The 18,780-nt window shown below is 41.1% G+C and overlaps 1 protein-coding gene and 1 non-coding gene across 6 annotated transcripts in view; both read left to right on the top strand.

Moving 5' to 3' along the window:
- The window catches only part of INO80D (INO80 complex subunit D), a 53,219-nt gene extending 34,694 nt beyond the window's left edge, over positions 1 to 18,525 (top strand). For all 5 annotated transcript variants that reach the window (XM_073306540.1, XM_073306541.1, XM_073306543.1 and 2 more), the window contains 5 exons: positions 2,046 to 2,155; positions 4,818 to 4,951; positions 6,395 to 6,612; positions 7,188 to 7,345; positions 8,841 to 18,525. In XM_073306540.1, coding sequence (XP_073162641.1) covers positions 2,046 to 2,155; positions 4,818 to 4,951; positions 6,395 to 6,612; positions 7,188 to 7,345; positions 8,841 to 10,009 — 1,789 coding nt within the window. In that variant the 3' untranslated portion in view covers positions 10,010 to 18,525. The remainder of the gene's footprint in view (positions 1 to 2,045; positions 2,156 to 4,817; positions 4,952 to 6,394; positions 6,613 to 7,187; positions 7,346 to 8,840) is intronic.
- Positions 798 to 919, top strand: LOC140896007 (small nucleolar RNA SNORA57). Its single transcript, XR_012154421.1, has one exon. It is a non-coding gene; the product is annotated as a small nucleolar RNA SNORA57 (small nucleolar RNA).
- Positions 18,526 to 18,780: the final 255 nt, after the last annotated feature.

Below are 18,780 nucleotides of genomic sequence, written 5' to 3'. Positions count from 1 at the left end.
AAACAAGCAGGCTAAGTCGAAATGTTGAACTTTCAACCTAATATCCACATGGACCCTGTATGTGGAAGGCAAAATATGCCTGACATTAAAAGGCCTATCAGTAGAGTACAGTAAATTAAAGCAAGGTTTATTTCTTAAAAGGTTAGGCATTTTTCAGCTGTGCAGTGTAGAAGATGGATCATAGAATCATAGACTATCAGGGTTGGAAGGACCCTCAGGAGGTCATCTAGTCCAACCCCCTGCTCAAAGCAGGACCAATCCCCAATTTTTGCCCCAGATCCCTAAATGGCCCCCTCAAGGATTGAACTCACAACCCTGGGTTTAGCAGGCCAATGCTCAAACCACTGAGCTATCCTTCCCCCCCCATCATTTGTTCAGTAACACACGCCCACGATTTTAATTCCTTAGGACAAAATCATGGTCCCAGTGAAGTCAACAGCAAAATTCTAATTAACTTCATTAGGGTCAGGATTTCACCCGGAGTATTTTAGCTTCTGGTTTTTGTTACTGATTCTGTCATTGTAACTGATCACCCACCCACGTGTCTTGGGTTTTTTTTAGTTAAATGCTTTACAGAAACATACGCTCCTCTCTGCAAATTCCCTCAGTAATTCAGACTTTTTTTTAAAAAAGTCTGTGTTCCCTTTACCTCTTTCTAGCATATCATCAGACACTCTCATAATTTATTAGATTTGACTCAATCTAACATTAAATGAGATTCAACAGTGAAACAAATATCCTCTAACAACTCTGAAGGTTATTTTCTGTGGGATTTCCTTTTCGTTAATGTCAACATCCCTCCAGTTCTTGTAATTCATGGAGTTGCTTTGTATAGAATATTTTTGCAAATCCTGGTGTTATGTCTTGGGCACCAGAAGCTTCCCTCTGCTTGGTTCTATCCTCACTCACCAAGGCATGTGGCTCTGGAGGACTCTCAAGAGAATTATGGGTGCGGGGGCAGGTGGCCGGAGTAGGCTTAAAGCAGCTTCTACCCTCCTCACACAGAGCACTCTGCATGGGGGTGCTCTAAGCTCCTTTGGAGGGGTAATGAAGGACTAAGGGCTCTGCTTTTTGGTGGGGGATACATTGAGGCTGGAAGAAAAGGCTCCCATTTTGTAAGGATACCTCAGAACCTCAGTTTTATTAAATGGTTTCTAATTGAACTTTTAAAAATAAATACACAAATAAATGTCTTCCAACTTAAGCTACGTGATAAACCTTGCCAGAATTATTAGGCTAATTCAGTGCAACTTGGTCAGATTATTTGGTAACCTAAGTAAAATCTAATCTGTAGCAAATAGATTAGTTGTGTAATTAGAAGTGAATGAAAAATCAGGGGTAGTCTAGCAAAATAATAGAGCTCTATAGTCACTGCTCCAATTTCATGAAGTGTAGGAAATGAATTGATTTTGTGACTCCAAATATTGCATGTTGGCCTTAGGGGATGATAATATTTACTAAAATTATTTTGCTTAGTTTTGTGATCTAGCTTAAAACAGCTGATGAAGCCGTAAGGGTAGTAGCTGGAATGTCTGCAAAGAACTTTCAATCAGCGTTGAGAATAATATGCATACAAGGTGAAATTCACCCCATGCAAAGGGCCAATCCTATTTTGAGGTCTTACATAGGACCTTTCTGCATTGCATAGGCCTTGTGCAAGCCTTCTGCATGTGAGGTGGATTTCAGTGAGAATGCAGCTCTGGGTTCTGTCATCTAATATTTGCATTGAATGCCTGGAGTCTCTGATCAGGTTCAGGGCCTGGTTGTGTCAGATGCTATGAACAAACAACAGTTGTGAGGAAGTCTTGCTTGCCTCATTCTGTAATGCTGTTACACCAATGTTACCCTTGCCCCTTGTGTACATTTTCCTGTATCCAGCTCTAGAGAGTAAATAACTACACAAATGTGAACTGTAAACCACACAGATGTATCCAGAGTGTCCTGGTTCACTTTGTCATGTTTAATGTTACAGTTATCCCAGGATATCTGCTGGCAGTGGGTTGTTTTTTTTTAAACTCCATCCTGTGATGTGTTTTTTGTTTCAGCACAAACCAAGCCAAGCAGAGAGATGCAGAACCAACAACGTGTAGTGGAACTGTGAAGGGTGAACAGTGCACTAACAAGGCCCTTCCATTCACCAGGCATTGTTTTCAACGTATCCTCTTACTCCTCTCTATGCTCGTTGAGCAAGGAAACACCCTTGATAAAGTTTCATTCTTTAGCTTGACAGATAATGCTGTATCAGAAATACTTATTTGCGAATGTCTCCAGAACCGTTTTGGCTTTGTGTCTGTCTCCTTACAGGTAGTGGGACGTGATCTATTCACAATAGGCAGAGCAGACCCAGAGTTCAAAGTACTGGTATTTGTCAAAGTTATACTGTTACACACCCCCGGAGCTCAGCGTGGTGCCTGTCAGCAACTTTACCGATGATCTCATTCTTCAATGGGAGGGTGTGCTCTGCACTGCTCTTGTGCAGGGTGGTAGCTTTCCATAGAATGTCTGGATGGTCTTACAGGATTCAGCTGTGTCTGCAGAAACTAGGAATACTGTGGAGTAAAGTGGTAGCCTAGAGTGCATGAATGGTGAAGGTTCTAATGGCCTGCATTGCTAAATGAGACTGTGCAGGGGAAGAATGAGAAGTCTGTAGGACATAGCTCTGGGTGAGGAAGAACCTGTACGTGAATGCGTGGGATTTCAGGAAAACCTTAAAGAAATGTGATCTGCGGAGGCGTAGCATTCTCCTCAAAAAGTGTGTATGTGTGGGGGAACCTAGTAAGAGTCAAAACCAGCTTCCATATCTGAACCTGAAGGTTAGAGAGGCTGATTATTATCATGATTTTTTTTATGATTATTTTAAGTATTCTTTCTTACCGGAAACACCCACTTGCATCTTTTCGAAGCTTTCTTCCCTCTCCTCCTCCCCTCAGAACTATAGGTGTGAATTCACAGCCCCCTTTGGAACTGAAGGAGTGCTGCAAAATGATAAGGGTGTGGGAATGAACACAAAGAGTAGAAAAGATCTAAATGGACAGGACAAAAGCAAAGTCTCTTAAAATGCTGGGTGTAAAACTGAGTTACCATAAAAAGCTTTTAAAACCAGCCCCTCTGAGAGGGGGAAATCACAGACTATTCCTGGTCCATTTAGGCTCTTATTATTATACATTTTTAAGATACATTAATGTCCGTTGAAATCAAAAGCTATCAGTGGCCACTGACAGTCTTATCCAATGTGGGCATCATGGTCCAGTGGAAGGCACACTGGGCAGATCTGGGTTCAGCTTCCAGGTCTCCAAGGGCCCTCAGTCAGGCCTAGGGGGCTGCTGTTTGGCTTTAAGCAGATTGCTTTGCTTCTCTATGCCTTATCTTCTCTGTTTGTAAAATGAGGGTACCAATACATTGTAAAGGGCTTTGAGGCTTGTGCATGATGAGCTAATTGGCTTTTGTAACTTACTATGCTGCGTCTTTGTCTGTATCTGAAAGGAGCTGACAGTTTTGTGTGGCCTTGCGAAGTTCAGGTAATAAGGCAGATGGGGGTGGGTATTAGATGGTGCACTTTGGCCCCGACAGACGTAGTGCAGCTCTGCAGGACATGTTACTTGTCCCTGCAATGGCTGCAAAATACAATGCTGATTTCTAATTTTATATCTTAAAAATACAGATTTCTGTGAACAAGAGCCTAAATGTGGGGCAGTTACAAGGCTTAGATACATGGGGTCAGATTTTCAAAAGAGCTCTGCACCCAAAGGATCTAGGGTGTGTGTGTGTATTATATATGTATACATATATACAAATACAACCACTCCCCCAGTCCCACAAAAATATTATTCTGCAATGTGTCAAGTCCAGTTCAGAGAAATGGAGAATGTTTTGATTTTGCTTTTCTCTCCCCTTCACTCCTCTCCCCCACAATGAAAATAGTCTTTCCATGATTTTCAGATACTTGTTTCCTGCCTTATCCAATCTTAGGTTTTCCCTTTTTCCTTTGTTGTTCTATATTATATTTTTTTATTCTATCGGGGTAGTTAAGTTCTGGAATAAGCTTCCAAGGGAAGTTGTGGAATCTCGATCGTTGGAGGTTTTTAAGAACACCTGTCAGGGTTTATTTGGTCCTCCTTCAGCTCAGGGGGCTGGACTTGATGATTTCTCAAGATCCCTTCCAGCCCTGTGCTTTTATGATGCTAGCAGCAGTTTGACTATGAACTACTGTGGGCAGAAGGAAAGATGCTAACGTTATTTGAAAAAGAAAGAAAAAAACCACTGTGAAATACGTATTTGACTTTCAGTAACGTCTGAAAACACAAGTTTCAGTTTAGATTTAATTGACCTTTTCAGTCTGATTACATATCTGCTTTCAGAGGAGCAGGAAGGATCTTAAAACTTTTTGTGTTCTCGAGAAAGAAAGGTAAATACCAAAATTATGTTAAAGGATGAAATTAAGAAATTCTTTTTTATGTTTTAATAGGGACAGTCAGCAGGAAATAGTCCTGTTGACTACAATGCTCCAAACTGATACTATTGATTGAGTCTCCAAGACAAATACCTTTTTTTTCCCTAAGAACTCATTAGCAAAATAGCTGCATCAATGAACCCTTCATAACAAATGATAAAATCCTTAGCAATGCTGCATTAATGCAATTTTTTACTTGAAAAGTTGGGTTTGAGCCGTACCTAGCTTTCAACTTAAATAACAAAGTTAAGATATTCATTAAAAATAACATCTTGATGGACTGGTAGAATGCAAGGCTTTGATTTTTATCATACTGGCATTTCTCCATCACCATCTGGTGTGTTGTTCCTGACCCAGAAACGCATAGATATCCTATTGAACCGTTCTCAGCAGCTCTTCTCAAGTTGCACAGCCAAGTTTGCAGATGGACAGCAGTGCTCGGTGCCAGTTTTTGACATTACACACCAGACACCTCTGTGTGAAGAACATGCCAAAAAAATGGTAAGTATAAACCACAGCTGTAACTGTTCCAACAAATTGGGGTCACCAGGAGTTCTGTATTTCTGGCCTGGGTTTATCAACTGCTATGCTATTTTACACCCACTCCCTCCCCAGAATTCTATCCCAAAGGGTATAAAATAGCTTTAAATATACATTTTTTTTGCAGGGGAAGGGGATATCCTAAAAAATAGAAATTGACCTGACCTTTCCATAAAATCATAGTATGGTAAAACCTAGTGAGAGAGTGTCAGGCTGCAATATGTAAGGTTGCCTATGACTGTGGTATCGCAGTAGCTATGACCCTGCAGCATGGTGTATTCTGGAGCATAACAACAGACTGGGAACCAGTGGAACGTGAGACAATATCCTTGATTTTTCTGATCTTCACCTACCTCCCCCAAAAGCAGCACTTTTAGGATAATTTATGTGCCCGCTGCCTCTTAGCCCCTGTCATTTCATTTTTTTCAAAAATATTTTTGGGTCACCTTTAACTCTGAGGTTCCCTTTGTGTTTTACTGGTGTAACACAGACCCTTAAAGTTTTAATCCATTTTTTTTTTCTCTCTCTCTCCAGGTAAATCCTCAGTGTCCCTATCAGAGGCCTGAAGATTGTCCCCCCTTTTTTCCTTTGCTTGGCACATCAAAGCCCTGTGTCACAACCATCATAATCAAAATGGAAGACTGAATCCAACTTGCTTCAGAGCCTGTAAAATGGCGCTCATTTTGTAATTGGCCAGTGGGTTGCTCTTCAGGAGTACAAGGCCCTGCAGCTGTGCACCTGCGTCCCCTGCCAATTCTCAGTCCTACAGCACTTACTATGTCTCTTCAGTGCTCTCAGCCATTTACAGCAGTGGGAACGTGACTAGAACTCTGGTTTACACCTAGCTGCACAAATCCTTGCCACCAGGTCACCCCAATATTGTTCATTCTTTTAATACTTACCTGGGGTGTTCCAAATCTTTTACTTTGGAGTTTATGTGCATTAAACTGTGGTTCTACTCTGACACAGTCATTAAAAATGACACTGTGGGCTTCCATATTTGCTGTACCTCGGTGATGCAAATAGTGTGGGATTTTTTTCTGACTGCCAGCTCTGCAAACCCGATCGGAGAATTAAGCTGGGTTCGTTCTTTCTCACTCATTATTACCAGTAATAAACATCTCAGATTGTGCCCTCGATTAAACCTGTGCAACCCCATTTGCCTCCAGAGAGGTTGCATAGGTGTAACTAAGGATGTAACGTACGTGCTCGTTGTTCTCCGTGATGATGCAGGAGGAGGAGAGGAAGCAACTTGGCTTTCATATCCATGCTTGGATTTGCAGGCTGGCGGTTAGAAAGATCCTCTCTTCACTCACCTTATGTCTCAATGTTTGGGAATGGCAAGAAAAGAAAGTTGCATTGGATCCTAATGTGTCCTTTCTTCCTTCATTCTTTCTCCAAAAGGATAATTTCTTGAGAGGGGACAGCTCCCGTAAAGTTCAGCACCAGCAGCAGAGGAAACCCAGGAAAAAAACGAAGCCACCTGCACTTACCAAAAAACACAAGAAGAAGAGAAGGAGGGGACCACGAAGGCCCCAGAAACCTATTCCTCCTGCAGTGCCCCAAGGGAACCTCAGCATGCCCACCAGCATTTCACTGCCAGTGGAGATCTCCCACATACGGTCAGTGCCAGTGACGCCGCATTCTATTTATTTTAACTTTTTAATTAAAAAATGAAATATAGGAAAAGGCAGCAGAGTCAGTGCGCTGTACGGAGTATGGATCAATGAAAGCTGGACACACCTCAGCTCCAATTTTATGGGCTTAATTAGGTCTGCTAAATATAGATGAGGAAGGGCGAACTTTCCTTTTTCTTTTCTCCACCACTTAATATTTTGACCTTCCAGATTTGTTAGGTGTTTGAACTGAAATGAACATCTTCAAGTGTCTTGTATCTCTGTCATTGCTGAAAGGAAAAATTCAAAAATGTTAATTTCAGATCTCAACAAAGGTTTGGTTAAATGGATAAAATGTTTTGTTGCTGATGCACAACTTATAAGTGTCATTAGTAGAACAAATTGAACAGTTTTTTAATGAAACTTGTCTAAAAGGCATTCTTTCCACTTGTTGATTTAAAACATAAAAAGGGTAGGGGGACGAGGAGGGAGAGAGCAGACATTGAAACAGACCCTCCGTAAAGTATGCTGCAGTAGTGAGAAATCAGGATTTAAGAGTGTGACTAACACTGTCTCTCCAGGAGCCCCTCCACACCGGAGCTGAGTACAGATGAGCTGCCCGATGACATCGCCAATGAAATCACAGACATTCCACATGACTTGGAATTGAATCAGGAGGACTTCTCTGATGTCCTACCACGGCTGCCTGATGACTTGCAAGATTTTGATTTCTTTGAAGGTACATTTTTGTTTTAATTTATGTGAAAGTTAATACAAATAGTAAGGTGAGGAAGTGAACAGTCTAAATTGTGCATGTGAGGGTTCACCTGCTTTCTTGCAGGGAAGAGAACTATTTAGACAAAGAGCGCACATTCAACCCACTGCTTATACATGACCTCTAAGAAGAGCATGTTTTAGAAGACATGCATGTGTGATTATTTGTTTGTTTGTATACTTAGTGCTACGGAAGTCCTGATGGATTTAACATTTTAATAATTGATTTTGTGCTCGTCTGCATGTCGCTGACCGTTGCGATTTAATCAACCAAATTCTCAGTAAGAGAACATTCTGTGACTGGGATTACAACCCTATTTTATCAATGTCTGTCTTTTTATCAAAGGAAAACAGAAATTAAAAAAATACCTGTGAAACTTGCTCGTGAGCTGAAATATATCTGAATTTCTGTGTGTTTGACTTCAGCACCCACTAAGGGTGGGAAAAGGCTTGGAAGAGAACAACCAGGAGTCTTGGAAACCTCTTGCTGCACTTTTTGTCACTTTTCTGAGCTGGCGTGATATCAGAATTTGGCATTTTAATCCTGTTAATAAAATTTAGGTTATTCATAGAGTCCAAGGCCAGAAGGGACCATTATGTTCATATAGTCTGGCCTCCTGTATGACAAAGGCCTCAGAACTTCCCTGAATTAATTTGTAGAACATGTCTTTTAGAAAACCATCCACATTTTTAAGTAGTTATTATAACATAATAAGCAAAATGTACTTTGTAGACTGATCGTAGTACTATGTGGCATTACACTTTTTGAAAAGATATTTAAGCTTTTGTAGCAGGGGTGGCCAAACTTACTGATCCTCTGAGCCACATACAGTAATCTTCAGAAGTTTGAGAGCTGAGTGTGCTTGCTTGGGGCTTCTGCCCCACGGCAGGGTAGTGAGACTCATGGCTTCAGCCCTGTGAGAGGCGCCTGCCAGTTCTCGGGGCTTCAGCAAGAGTGGGGCTGAAAGCCTCGAGCCCTGGCAGGTGCCTCCCACAGGCTGAAACCCCTGGATTCCCTCCCCACTGGGCAGAAGCCCCTAGCCCCACCAACCCACCGCATGGCAGAAGCCCCAAGCTCCCCCATTCCAGTCTGGTAGGTGGAGAATGAGAGGGTGCGGGGGGCTCTGCAAGCCACACTTCAACTGCAAAAGAGCCTCATGTGGCTCGCAAGCTGCAGTTTGGCCACCCCTGTTTTATAGGCTAATGTAAATCCAGCAAATGTTTAAGGCTTATTATTTTGCATTTACACTGAAAAAAAATGCAGTTGGAAAAATTTTTCCAACTAAGACAGGAAGCGTGAATTTCTTTTTTTCAGTTATATCATGAACCATTCTGGAAGTTTGTTATAATTTTCCAGTAGAAATCCTATTTGAACTTTTTGGATAGCTGTATTCCTAGGGCCACAGAATGAGTCGTATCTCTGAAAAGCAAACTGACTTCTGTTGTTCTTGTTTCTGTAGGTAAAAATGGAGACCTCCTTCCTACTACAGAAGAGGCAGAGGAACTGGAACGGGCTCTGCAGGCTGTAACTTCTCTTGAGTGCCTGAGTACCATTGGAGTACTTACACAGACAGACGGTGTGCCGGTTCAGGAGCTATCAGATAGAGGGATAGGGGTGTTCACCACAGGTGCTGGAGCTCCAGGAATGCAGTCCTTGAGCAGAGAGGTTAACACGGACCTGGGGGAGCTGTTGAATGGGCGTATAGTACATGATAATTTCTCCAGTCTGGAGCTGGATGAGAACTTGCTCCGTTCTGCTACCTTGTCTAACCCACCTACGCCCCTGGCAGGGCAGATCCAGGGGCAATTCTCTGCCCCAGCCAACGTTGGCCTTACTTCTGCCACTCTGATAAGCCAGAGTGGACTTGGGGAGAGAGCCTTCCCAGGACAGTTTCATGGACTTCATGATGGCAGCCATGCCTCCCAGAGGCCACACTCTGCCCAGCTGCTGAGCAAGGCAGATGACCTAATCACCTCACGACAGCAATACAGCAGTGACCATTCGCACTCCTCACCCCATGGAAGCCATTACGATAGTGAGCATGTGCCGTCTCCCTACAGCGACCATATCACATCCCCCCATGCCACATCCTATTCTGGTGATAACTTGGCAGCTACCTTCTCAGCAGAGATGCCCATGATGGCACAGCACTTGCTCCCACCGCAGCTGGAGGTGCCACTTAGTGGGGTGGCGAACCCCAGAACTCACTGGGGAAATCTCCCTGTCAATCTTGGTGACCCCTCTCCGTTTAGCAACCTTCTTGGTGCCGATGGACACCTTCTTTCCACCTCCCTGTCCACACCACCTACCACCTCGCACTCAGAGACCACACAGCCTGCCTTCGCCACTGTGACCCCCAACAGCTCCAGCGTGCTTCCGGGGTTACCACGGACCAGTTTTAGTGGCATGGGTCCTGCCTCTGCTGAACTAATGGCCTCCACTTCCCCCAAACAGCAACTCCCTCAGTTCAGCGCAGCCTTTGGCCATCAGCTGAGCTCACACAGTGGCATTCCTAAGGACCTGCAGCCTAGCCACAGCTCCATAGCTCCTCCCACAGGCTTCACAGTAACAGGTGCCACGGCTACTAGTACCAATAATGCATCTGCTCCCTTCACCACCTCTAACTGAGCTGATCTGTCTGTATATCTGCAGGCAGATGGGGACCCTGTGTTTTCTATCTTCTTTTTCCTCTTTATTGTCCTCCCCTCCCTTTGAGGAGGATTTTGTTTTTGTTTTTGTTTTTTAAAAAAGAGGGGGTTAAAAATAAACCTCCTGCTTCCGTACAGACCAGGGTGGCCCCTTAGTGAACCTCGCTCTAGTGTTCACATGTGCTAGTTATGCACTGGTGCTCATTTATTACTGGCAGGTTCACCGTACCCCACGAATTTCCTGAAGGATACAGCACAGTTACTGGATGTAATTGACCTTAGCAGTAAGACCTAGAAATGGGACGATACCTCAAATTACCAATGCACATTACTGTTTCCTAGGGTTCAGATCAGTGCTTTCCATCCCATTAGCATGTCATGTAGGAAGTTTTTATAGTGGGGGAAAGTCTCTTGGTTTTAAAAAAATTAAAAAGGTAGCATCTGGGCATGGAAAGTTGGCTCCACACTCGGGTTTGGTAATGGTGCTCCGAAGCACTCAAGACCATGGTTCAATTATTCATCTGACATCTCCTTAAAAATAGTCTTTTGACCTCCTCTGTGGGCGTGTGTGTGTTTGGGAGAGCAGCAGTTCCTTGTCTGCTGCTGAGACAATAGTAGCTGTGTCCCCTTCCGAAATTGGTCAGTGTTCCTACTGAATGTTGATTTATTTTCTTTATTTTACGTTCATTGAGCAGAGAGGGGATTGACTGACTAGGGCAAATAGGTTTTACCTGTTTGCCAGGGCACTGAGCGATCTTGCTGTTTCAAAGGTTAGCCCAGGGAGAAAAGACAAGAAAATGGAAAGACTGGAATAAATAATGGTCTAGTCAAGACTCCTGCAGAAATTCCCACCAGTGCTGAATTATTGTGGCATTGTAGTGTTGATGGTTTGCCTTTTCAAATGTGGCTGTGTCCAGAACTCTGCACAGCAGGAGTTTCCTAGCTGAAACTGGAAGAATTCTATTGGTATGTATCCGTATGCTACCCATTTGAACAAATCTACGTCAGGCCCTTTTGGTAAATTTAAAATAACGGAATTTCTCAAACTATCTGTTGCTGCTGAGACTCTTTCTATAATAGTAGTGATTTTGTACCGGAGCCATACCGTTTTTGAGACACTTGTGAGACTGATGCTCTGTATGTGAAGCTGAATATATGTGGGAACCGGCGGGTACATATTTGTGGTTACCACTAACCAAAACCAAACTTACTGAAGCAAAATAGGGAAATTCCTTCTCTCCACAACACCTTGTTGCTTTTATTGCCTGTTTTCTGAAAATGGTTATAAGTCTCCTTGGTCATAATGTCAGCTCCTTATAAAGGCAGTGGATTCCTCTTATATCTGTTTCTTCCCTAAAGAATAACAACAAAATCACAAGGAGTTTGCTTGAATCATTTAATCTCCCTCTTCTCCCTTCCCTCCTCCCCCCCTAAAAAAAAAAAGGGGGGGGGCGGGGAATGTGCTTGAGAAAATTGTGACTTTATAAGGCTCTAACTAGCCACTATGTGAAAGTAATTCCTACCTGATGACTATAAAAAGTCTCTACTGTTTGGTTTGCTTCTAAGATGCATATGAGAGAAGATGAAAAAGCAAAGCAAATCTTTCTCTCCGCATGTTGAAGGCAGTTTCATTATAGGAGGGTTAATAATTTCTTTGAGCAAGGGATTATTCAACTGAGTTCAGTTATTCCCTACTATGTGGCGAGTAATGTATCTTCCCTCAATTTTTGTTTTCTGTTTATGTGAGTGATGATGGGGCCCAAACCTCTGCTCCCAGATTTCCTGAGGGTAGGGATTGAGATCTGGATCCAAACTTCCCGGGTGCAGCCCATCTTGGGTTTATATCCCACTAGTTATAGCCATTTCCTTCTTTTCAAAAGCTTTGTCCTTTTTTTAATTATAAAGGAATGAGCCCTATGGGTACATTCCTTGCTAAAATTGCAAGCATATGTGCGTGGAGGGAGAAACATTTATTTTCAGGTTTTTGATATTGAGAAATCCTTATTCCCATACTTCGTAAAACAGGGCTTAATATTATAATAAATCCCAGTGTTCTTGAGTGGTCTAGGTTTGTCTGTAACTGATGTAAATGTTTTCAAATCATGTCATAAATTGAAATGAAGCTTAACAATACCCCACTATATTGTCCCGCTGATTGAGGAATGCCCACTGATAATTGTGAAATGAGGAAAAGCTGATAGGACATTTGTTTTTTTATTCTGTCCTCTTCCCTCCCCCCATGCTTGTGAGGAGACAAATGTTTGATTTGCATTATTTTCCATTGTGTTAATATACCTTCTTTAGTGTATTGAGATGATTGATTGAAAAAGAAGGGTGAACCTAGTTTACCAAATGGGTAAATGATCAATTGTTAAATCTGCCAGTATTAAATGTCGTGTGACAGGATGTTCTACTGATTAGTTTAAAGATTTTGATTTATGGAATATTTCTCGTGCTCATCAAAATGTGTAATGGAACAGCAGCCTGTTCTCTTCTTCCCACCCGTTCATCACTTCCCCTTACCTACCAGTAGAGAAAACACTTGGGCCCAATTTCTGTTCTCAGTTACATCTGCGTAAATCATGGAGTAATTCTTTTAGCCAGATGAGTTACTATGGATTTACCCCCATTTAACTCGGAATAGAATCTGGCTCTTAATCTGATCATTTATTTAGGCTGGGATTTTCCAAGATGCCCAAGAGCATGTAGGTGCATAATTCCCATTTGAAATCAGATTCCCAGACTCCGTAAGTCTCACCCTTTAGATCTCAGCTTTATGGATCTGTGGGGGATTTTTCCTAAACATTGTCTGCATAACATTTTTCATGAGCAGATTGAGTTTGCAAAAAAGCTGCACTACTTTAAAAAGTTCGTTCCATTTGACATGTGTTAGAAAAGGAATATCTGTTTTCCAGTACGGAGCTTTGAAATGGTCAAGATTGTTGCCAGTTGCAGCTTCACCACATCTAATTGAAGTGTAACTTCATTAAATTAGTTATATCCTAGTAAGGAAGCAGTTCTGATTTTAGGTCCTAAATCTGCAATGAGCACCACACAGATGGATCCCTATACCCACACAAAGCCCACTGACTTCACCAGGAGTCTGCCTGCATAGCGTTCACTGCAGGATCAGCACCATAGTGTTGTGGGATGAGTAGTGGACCCAAGAACACAGGTTTATGCAGCCAGACACTTCACTTCTCTCCCACCAGGAAATACATTTGCTCCATGTGGGATTTGTCTTGGTTCTTAGGGCTGCCATTGATATGGTTCTCATTCATGCTGTCTTGAACAGGTTGCATCTCCTATAATACAGCAATTAGCAGTAAATACCCTTTCACCAAAGAGTCAGTGTAGCGATTCCAATCCATTTGTTGAAATGATCAGTATCTGTTGTGCCACTAATACGTGAAATGAATAGAATAAACCTAGTTTAGTAACTAAAAATTATGTTCTTTATGTAAATGTGGGGTTTTAAAGAATTAGAAGGCATTTGACAGAGAAGTTTAGAAGCAATAATGTCCTTTTGGGTAGTAATGTAATGTCAGGTGATCTTAGCACAGAGGCATAAGAATTGGTGGAGATTACACTCTTGACAAAGATTAACTTTGCTTGGACAGTTTATGGAGGCCAGTGAGGGACAGCATGATGCTGACCTGGTTTATAAAGCAGCTACGCTTAATGTATATATTCCATATGTGAGAATTTCCCTTGACCATTCAGTTTATTAGTCAAATTTAGAACTGGCGTTAAGTGGACTCCGCTCCCATTGGCTATTTAATGGGAAAGAGGGGGTGAAATTAAAGTCTGGTCCAGTGGCTTTACTAGTTGCTGTATTATGAGAAGCACCTTTGAATATCATCCACCTTTCCTTTGGTCAAGACATTGGTTTGTTTCCTTGCCTCTGTTGATTGCCTTATGCATTTGTACATCTTAACAATGAATATCTGTTCAAAAATAACTTACTGCAGTTCTGCTTACCCTACTGAGTGCCAGACTCTGCCGTAGGAGGACTTTCCAGTTTCATGTCATAGGTTAATGAAACAAAGGCCTGTTTTCTTAAGCAATTTAAGGTTCTCATTTGATAAGCATTTCTAGGTTCCCTCCTTGAGAAGCTTGTAGTCTGCCAGCCAACATTGGAGATGAGAGTGCAAGTGCAAGAGAAATATTTTTGCTGTCAAGAATATGTTTGTTCTTCAGTGGGAGGGGGCATTGGAAGCTAACTTTTTAAAAAATAGTAGCTTCATTGAAAGCTATATTACTGGCTTCATGAATTGCTTTCTTTGGAGATCATGATCCTAATATTTAGACATCGAGAGGTCAGATTCTCGGCTGGTGTAAATAAACATGGCTGTATCAGCTTCATTGAAGCTGTGCTAATTTACCAGAGCTAAGGCTCTGGCTGCAAGAGTCTAACCAGGAACACAGAACAGAATTGAGTTTGTTAAAGCTTTTTCTGACCGCTGAATTACCCAGCTGGAAAACTAAGTTCACCAAGGAAGAGGAAAATTAGTCCTTTGAGAGTATGCCTTCACTTCAAAATTAGCCCAGGCATCCTAGTCTGGGCACCTGTGCTAGTGTAGACTGGGTGTGAGCAACCACCCTGCACTCCCCTGCATGTGTCGCTAGAACGGCTGGGGGCATAGCAGGTGTTGCTGCAGTAAGCTGAGCTGCTCTGATTCTTTCCCAGGGAATTGTGGGAGAGCTTGTCTGTCGTTGTGAGCGAGGTAAGGGGAACATGGGAGTGTTCTGGAGAACTGACAGGCTCTAACCCACATCCCCAGCTGTGCATGAAGGTTTTTGTGTGTGCCCAGGAGGGGAGTTGGGGCAACACCTGAATAAGAACACTGGCTAACTCTGTAGTGAAGACGTACACTGAGATGGGTGGGTGTGTCTTTAGCCTAATTTTCCTCTTCAGCAGTTGCTTTTATCAACGGGCTGGTTTCTTTGCTTGCCAGCGAAGGAGCCTTTAACGCAGCCCCCAGGCAAACTGAAGTAGCCCAGATCAGATGTGAATCCAGAATTCCTAGCCCCATCTTGGTGGCAGCGTATTTAACTGAAAGAATAGATTCAAGCTGCTGTGCCCTCAGAACCTCCTCACAAGGCCCTTTAACTTAGGCTGAGAGCGGACGAGTGTTCTGGGCTGCGCCGCTTGCCTCCTTAAATTTCATCCCTTCTTTCCCACTCTCCTTACCATCTTTTTTCACTCTTCTCTGCCACCACCCCGACACTAAAATTGCCAATCATTTAAAATCCTGTATGATTGATAATGAGCAAATATTCTGATTGTTTAAAAAAAGGATTTGGAGAGGTTCCTGTGAGTCATAATAGAAGTTTAGAAGCCAGAGCTACAGTGCAATAGGATATTGTATAAGAATTCACAGAATATGGAGTAAAATGAAAATACCATGTGATCTCACATGGCATTAGCAGTAAGGTGTGAGCTAGCTGCTGAGAATATCACTGTGGTCGTCACTGAGAGAGAGCTCTGTATGCTCAGGAGCATTACAGGGAATCATTTTCTTCCCATAAATTCCTTTTGTTTTAAAGGTAGTTGCCAGTAGAAAATTACCTGGAAAAACTGGTGGAATTAGCCTGATTTTAAAAAACAGTTGATAAAATACCCTCAAGAAGAACCCCACTAAAGTACGATGATAATGATAATGGGAAAACAAAATTCAGATTCATTAGGATTTAACCCAGGTCTTTCAGAATTGGTTCATGAAGGACTTTGGCTCTATCAAAAGGTAAAAAATACTCTTAAAATATAATGTTTGTGTGAACTAACAGAGGTTGGGGTAGAAAAAGTTACCCATTGACAGAAGAAAGCAAACTGCAACCACATATCAAAAGGCAATTCTGTGATCACTGGTGGCTGGGTCTATATGGGGAAAATGACTGGATTCTCAGGAGTGTTTCGTAAGCAAGTCTATAACATCTGTAACTCTGTTGGCTGTGTCATGATTCAGTTATTTCTCTTGTTCCCCCCACACACACCTTATTGCGGTTTTTCATGCTCTAGTTTTCCAATTCTCATGGAACAAGGATATGTAGTGGAAGCATGAAAGAAGGAAACAGACTTTGAATTGAAGTTTGGAGGTGGCATTTGGAAGTTTTCCTTTTTTTTTCCTAGATATCCTGAAGTCTTGAGTTGGCACAATTTTTTTTTTTTTTTTTTTTTGGTTTTCCCTAGCTCATACAATTCAATTTGAAAACAAATAGGATAAAAAACCAGGCTTTTGATTTTTTTAAGCCTGTATATACTCAGTGTAGAAAAGTGCATTCTTCATTTCCCCCGCCTCTCCCTGGTCCCCAAAACACACACACGACCACACACACACAAATTGTATGTGTATGAATTGGATACAGATGTTGAACTTGGTCTAGTAAAACTAACGTGTTTCCCACCTTCAGTCCCCACTGAAGTAAACTCTGGGTAGGTAATGCTCCCAAATCTCTCCTGGAAAACTTTAACTGTGATGCAGATGGCTCTAATGCAGCTGACTGCTACACCATTGTTTATACTTCGGAGTAGACTGATTTACCCTGAAATGACTCTCTAACCTACGTCTTAAAAAGTACAATTTGGTTCCAGTGGAAATAGATCCATTCTGAAGTGATGGACAGTTTGGTTCTCATACAAAGTATCTACATCTATTTAGAAGGGGTTGAACCAGTTTCTCTGAACAGTGATTATTTTCACTGTACAATTTTGGGTATGTCTCAGGGATTCCTTGTGGAAATAAGGGCAGTTAACATAAAAAGTAAATAGTTTTAAAAGTAAATAATAATTTAAGGTAGAGCTTCATCTAAATGAGAGCGCAAGAAAGAGAAATCTTGTTCAGTTTTGTAGTCCACGGTGTCCGGCTTAGGGACTTCTTCTCTTCTCGGGGTGCTCATCTCAAATTCAACATACAGAATCTTTTTCCATCACGCTCAGCTTTAAACTTTTATTTAAAGATACCCTTCCCCGATGAGCTTTCAGAATACTTATTGTAGATTTTAAGAGAAAAGGTATATTAATTTATGCTATTAACATCACCTCATAAATTATAAGTTTTATACTAAAGCTGTATTGAGTGTAATGAATTATGTTGCATATGTGTTTTTAATAGCTATAAAATTATATACAAGCTTTTTTGGAAAAACAAAAACTAGTAAAGCACCTTTTTACACTGGATCTTTGCCGTGTCAAGGTGTACAGCTATTCTTTGCTACCTTGCAGATATATACAAATAAAATGGTATCCTGTATCAACAAAACATAGATCTCTTGTTAACCCGTATAGTACTGCTCCTATAACTCTCTTTTTTGTTTTTGTTTTTGTTTTTCTTTTTCTTTTTCTTTTTTTTTTGTTTTTTGTTACATTCTGCAATAATTTATCTGTGGTTTGTAATGGTTAGATGTTTAGTTACAGGGTAAATAGATCAAATTAAAAATCCAACTACTGTAGCTGGAAGTTGTGAACCAAGTTTGTAAGAATTTTTTTTTTTTTTTTTGTTAAATGTATTTGTTTCCAGTTATGCAAGTTGGAATTTGACAAGACAGAACATTAAATCTCGGAATCCACAGTGTCTTATTGAGGAACTTTCCCCCCTCCTTTCCTTACAGAGGAATTCCCACTGTGACTTATAAATAGAATTAGACTGGTTGTGTGCATGTATGTATTATATACACACACACAAATATGCATTTTGGGGGGGTTGTCTGTGTGATATGAATGTGTATACTGTACGTAGGTCATAGTTTTTGTAAAGAGAAAAGTAGTTGAGAGGTGATGGAATGTACTTGTAGAAATGTGATTATTTAGTAGGGGGTTACTCTGTCCTCATTGTAAAAATAACCAAACTCTCTCTGCTACATAGTCTTCTGTTATAAGGCTAACTCTGATATCATGTTGATTTTATTCTTTTTAATTGAATTGCATTGAGCCCTGTTAAAATGTCATGAAAATCCCAGGCTCCCAAAACAGCCTTAAAAAGTGTGTGGGGGGGGTTTATTCTTAAAAAGAATTTGAAATGAGAAGATTTATATTTAGGGTGGTGAGATGTAGGAATTAATGTCCATTTTCAAGTTAATACCATAATCTCTCATACTCTGACTTAGAATATGTTGTCAATGAGTCATCCTTGCGTTTTCAGGTTAAAAAGTATTGACATGGGTGATATTTTTTTTAATTTTTTTTTTTTAACTGGTCTCCATTCTCTTTAGAGAGTTTCATTTTTAAAGTTATCTGATTTGTTTTCCTAAAGGGGTCTATGTAACTTACAAATTTATACAAAACAAAAGCCTGAGAGTTTCATTTGTGCTGTGAATTCTAAACTGAATTATGGGCATTTAAATTTATTCATAATTTGAGAGGGAGATGATCTATCTGTATGGGAGTTCTTACCTAAGAGACCTAGGAAACCCAAAACATTCCTACTTATTCTCCTTCTTATCCTGATATTCATCATTACACCATCCAGGCTGGAGAGAATAAAATCCTAAATGATGCATGCTCTGTTGCTGTTAGTTTGAATCATGAAAATTCTGAAACTTTAAAAATCTGTTTATTAGAACAGAGCTTCCAATATTACAGATATTTCTAATTTGTTTTGGCGACTTTTTTCCTTAAAAAATAGTTGCAAATCCAGACCTTTTTTATGCTGTTGAACTAGGGTTTTTTTTCATCCCCAGCCTTTCAAATATGTTTATATGTTTTTTTAAATGATATTTCTTGTACATATGCCTACAAGTGAAGGGCAGGGA

This window comes from Lepidochelys kempii, chromosome 11 (assembly GCF_965140265.1).
Source record: "Lepidochelys kempii isolate rLepKem1 chromosome 11, rLepKem1.hap2, whole genome shotgun sequence".
In the NCBI taxonomy this organism is placed as follows: Eukaryota; Metazoa; Chordata; order Testudines; family Cheloniidae; genus Lepidochelys; species Lepidochelys kempii.
The sequence above is the reverse complement of the archived record's forward strand: the minus strand, read 5'-3'. Positions and strand labels throughout refer to the sequence as shown.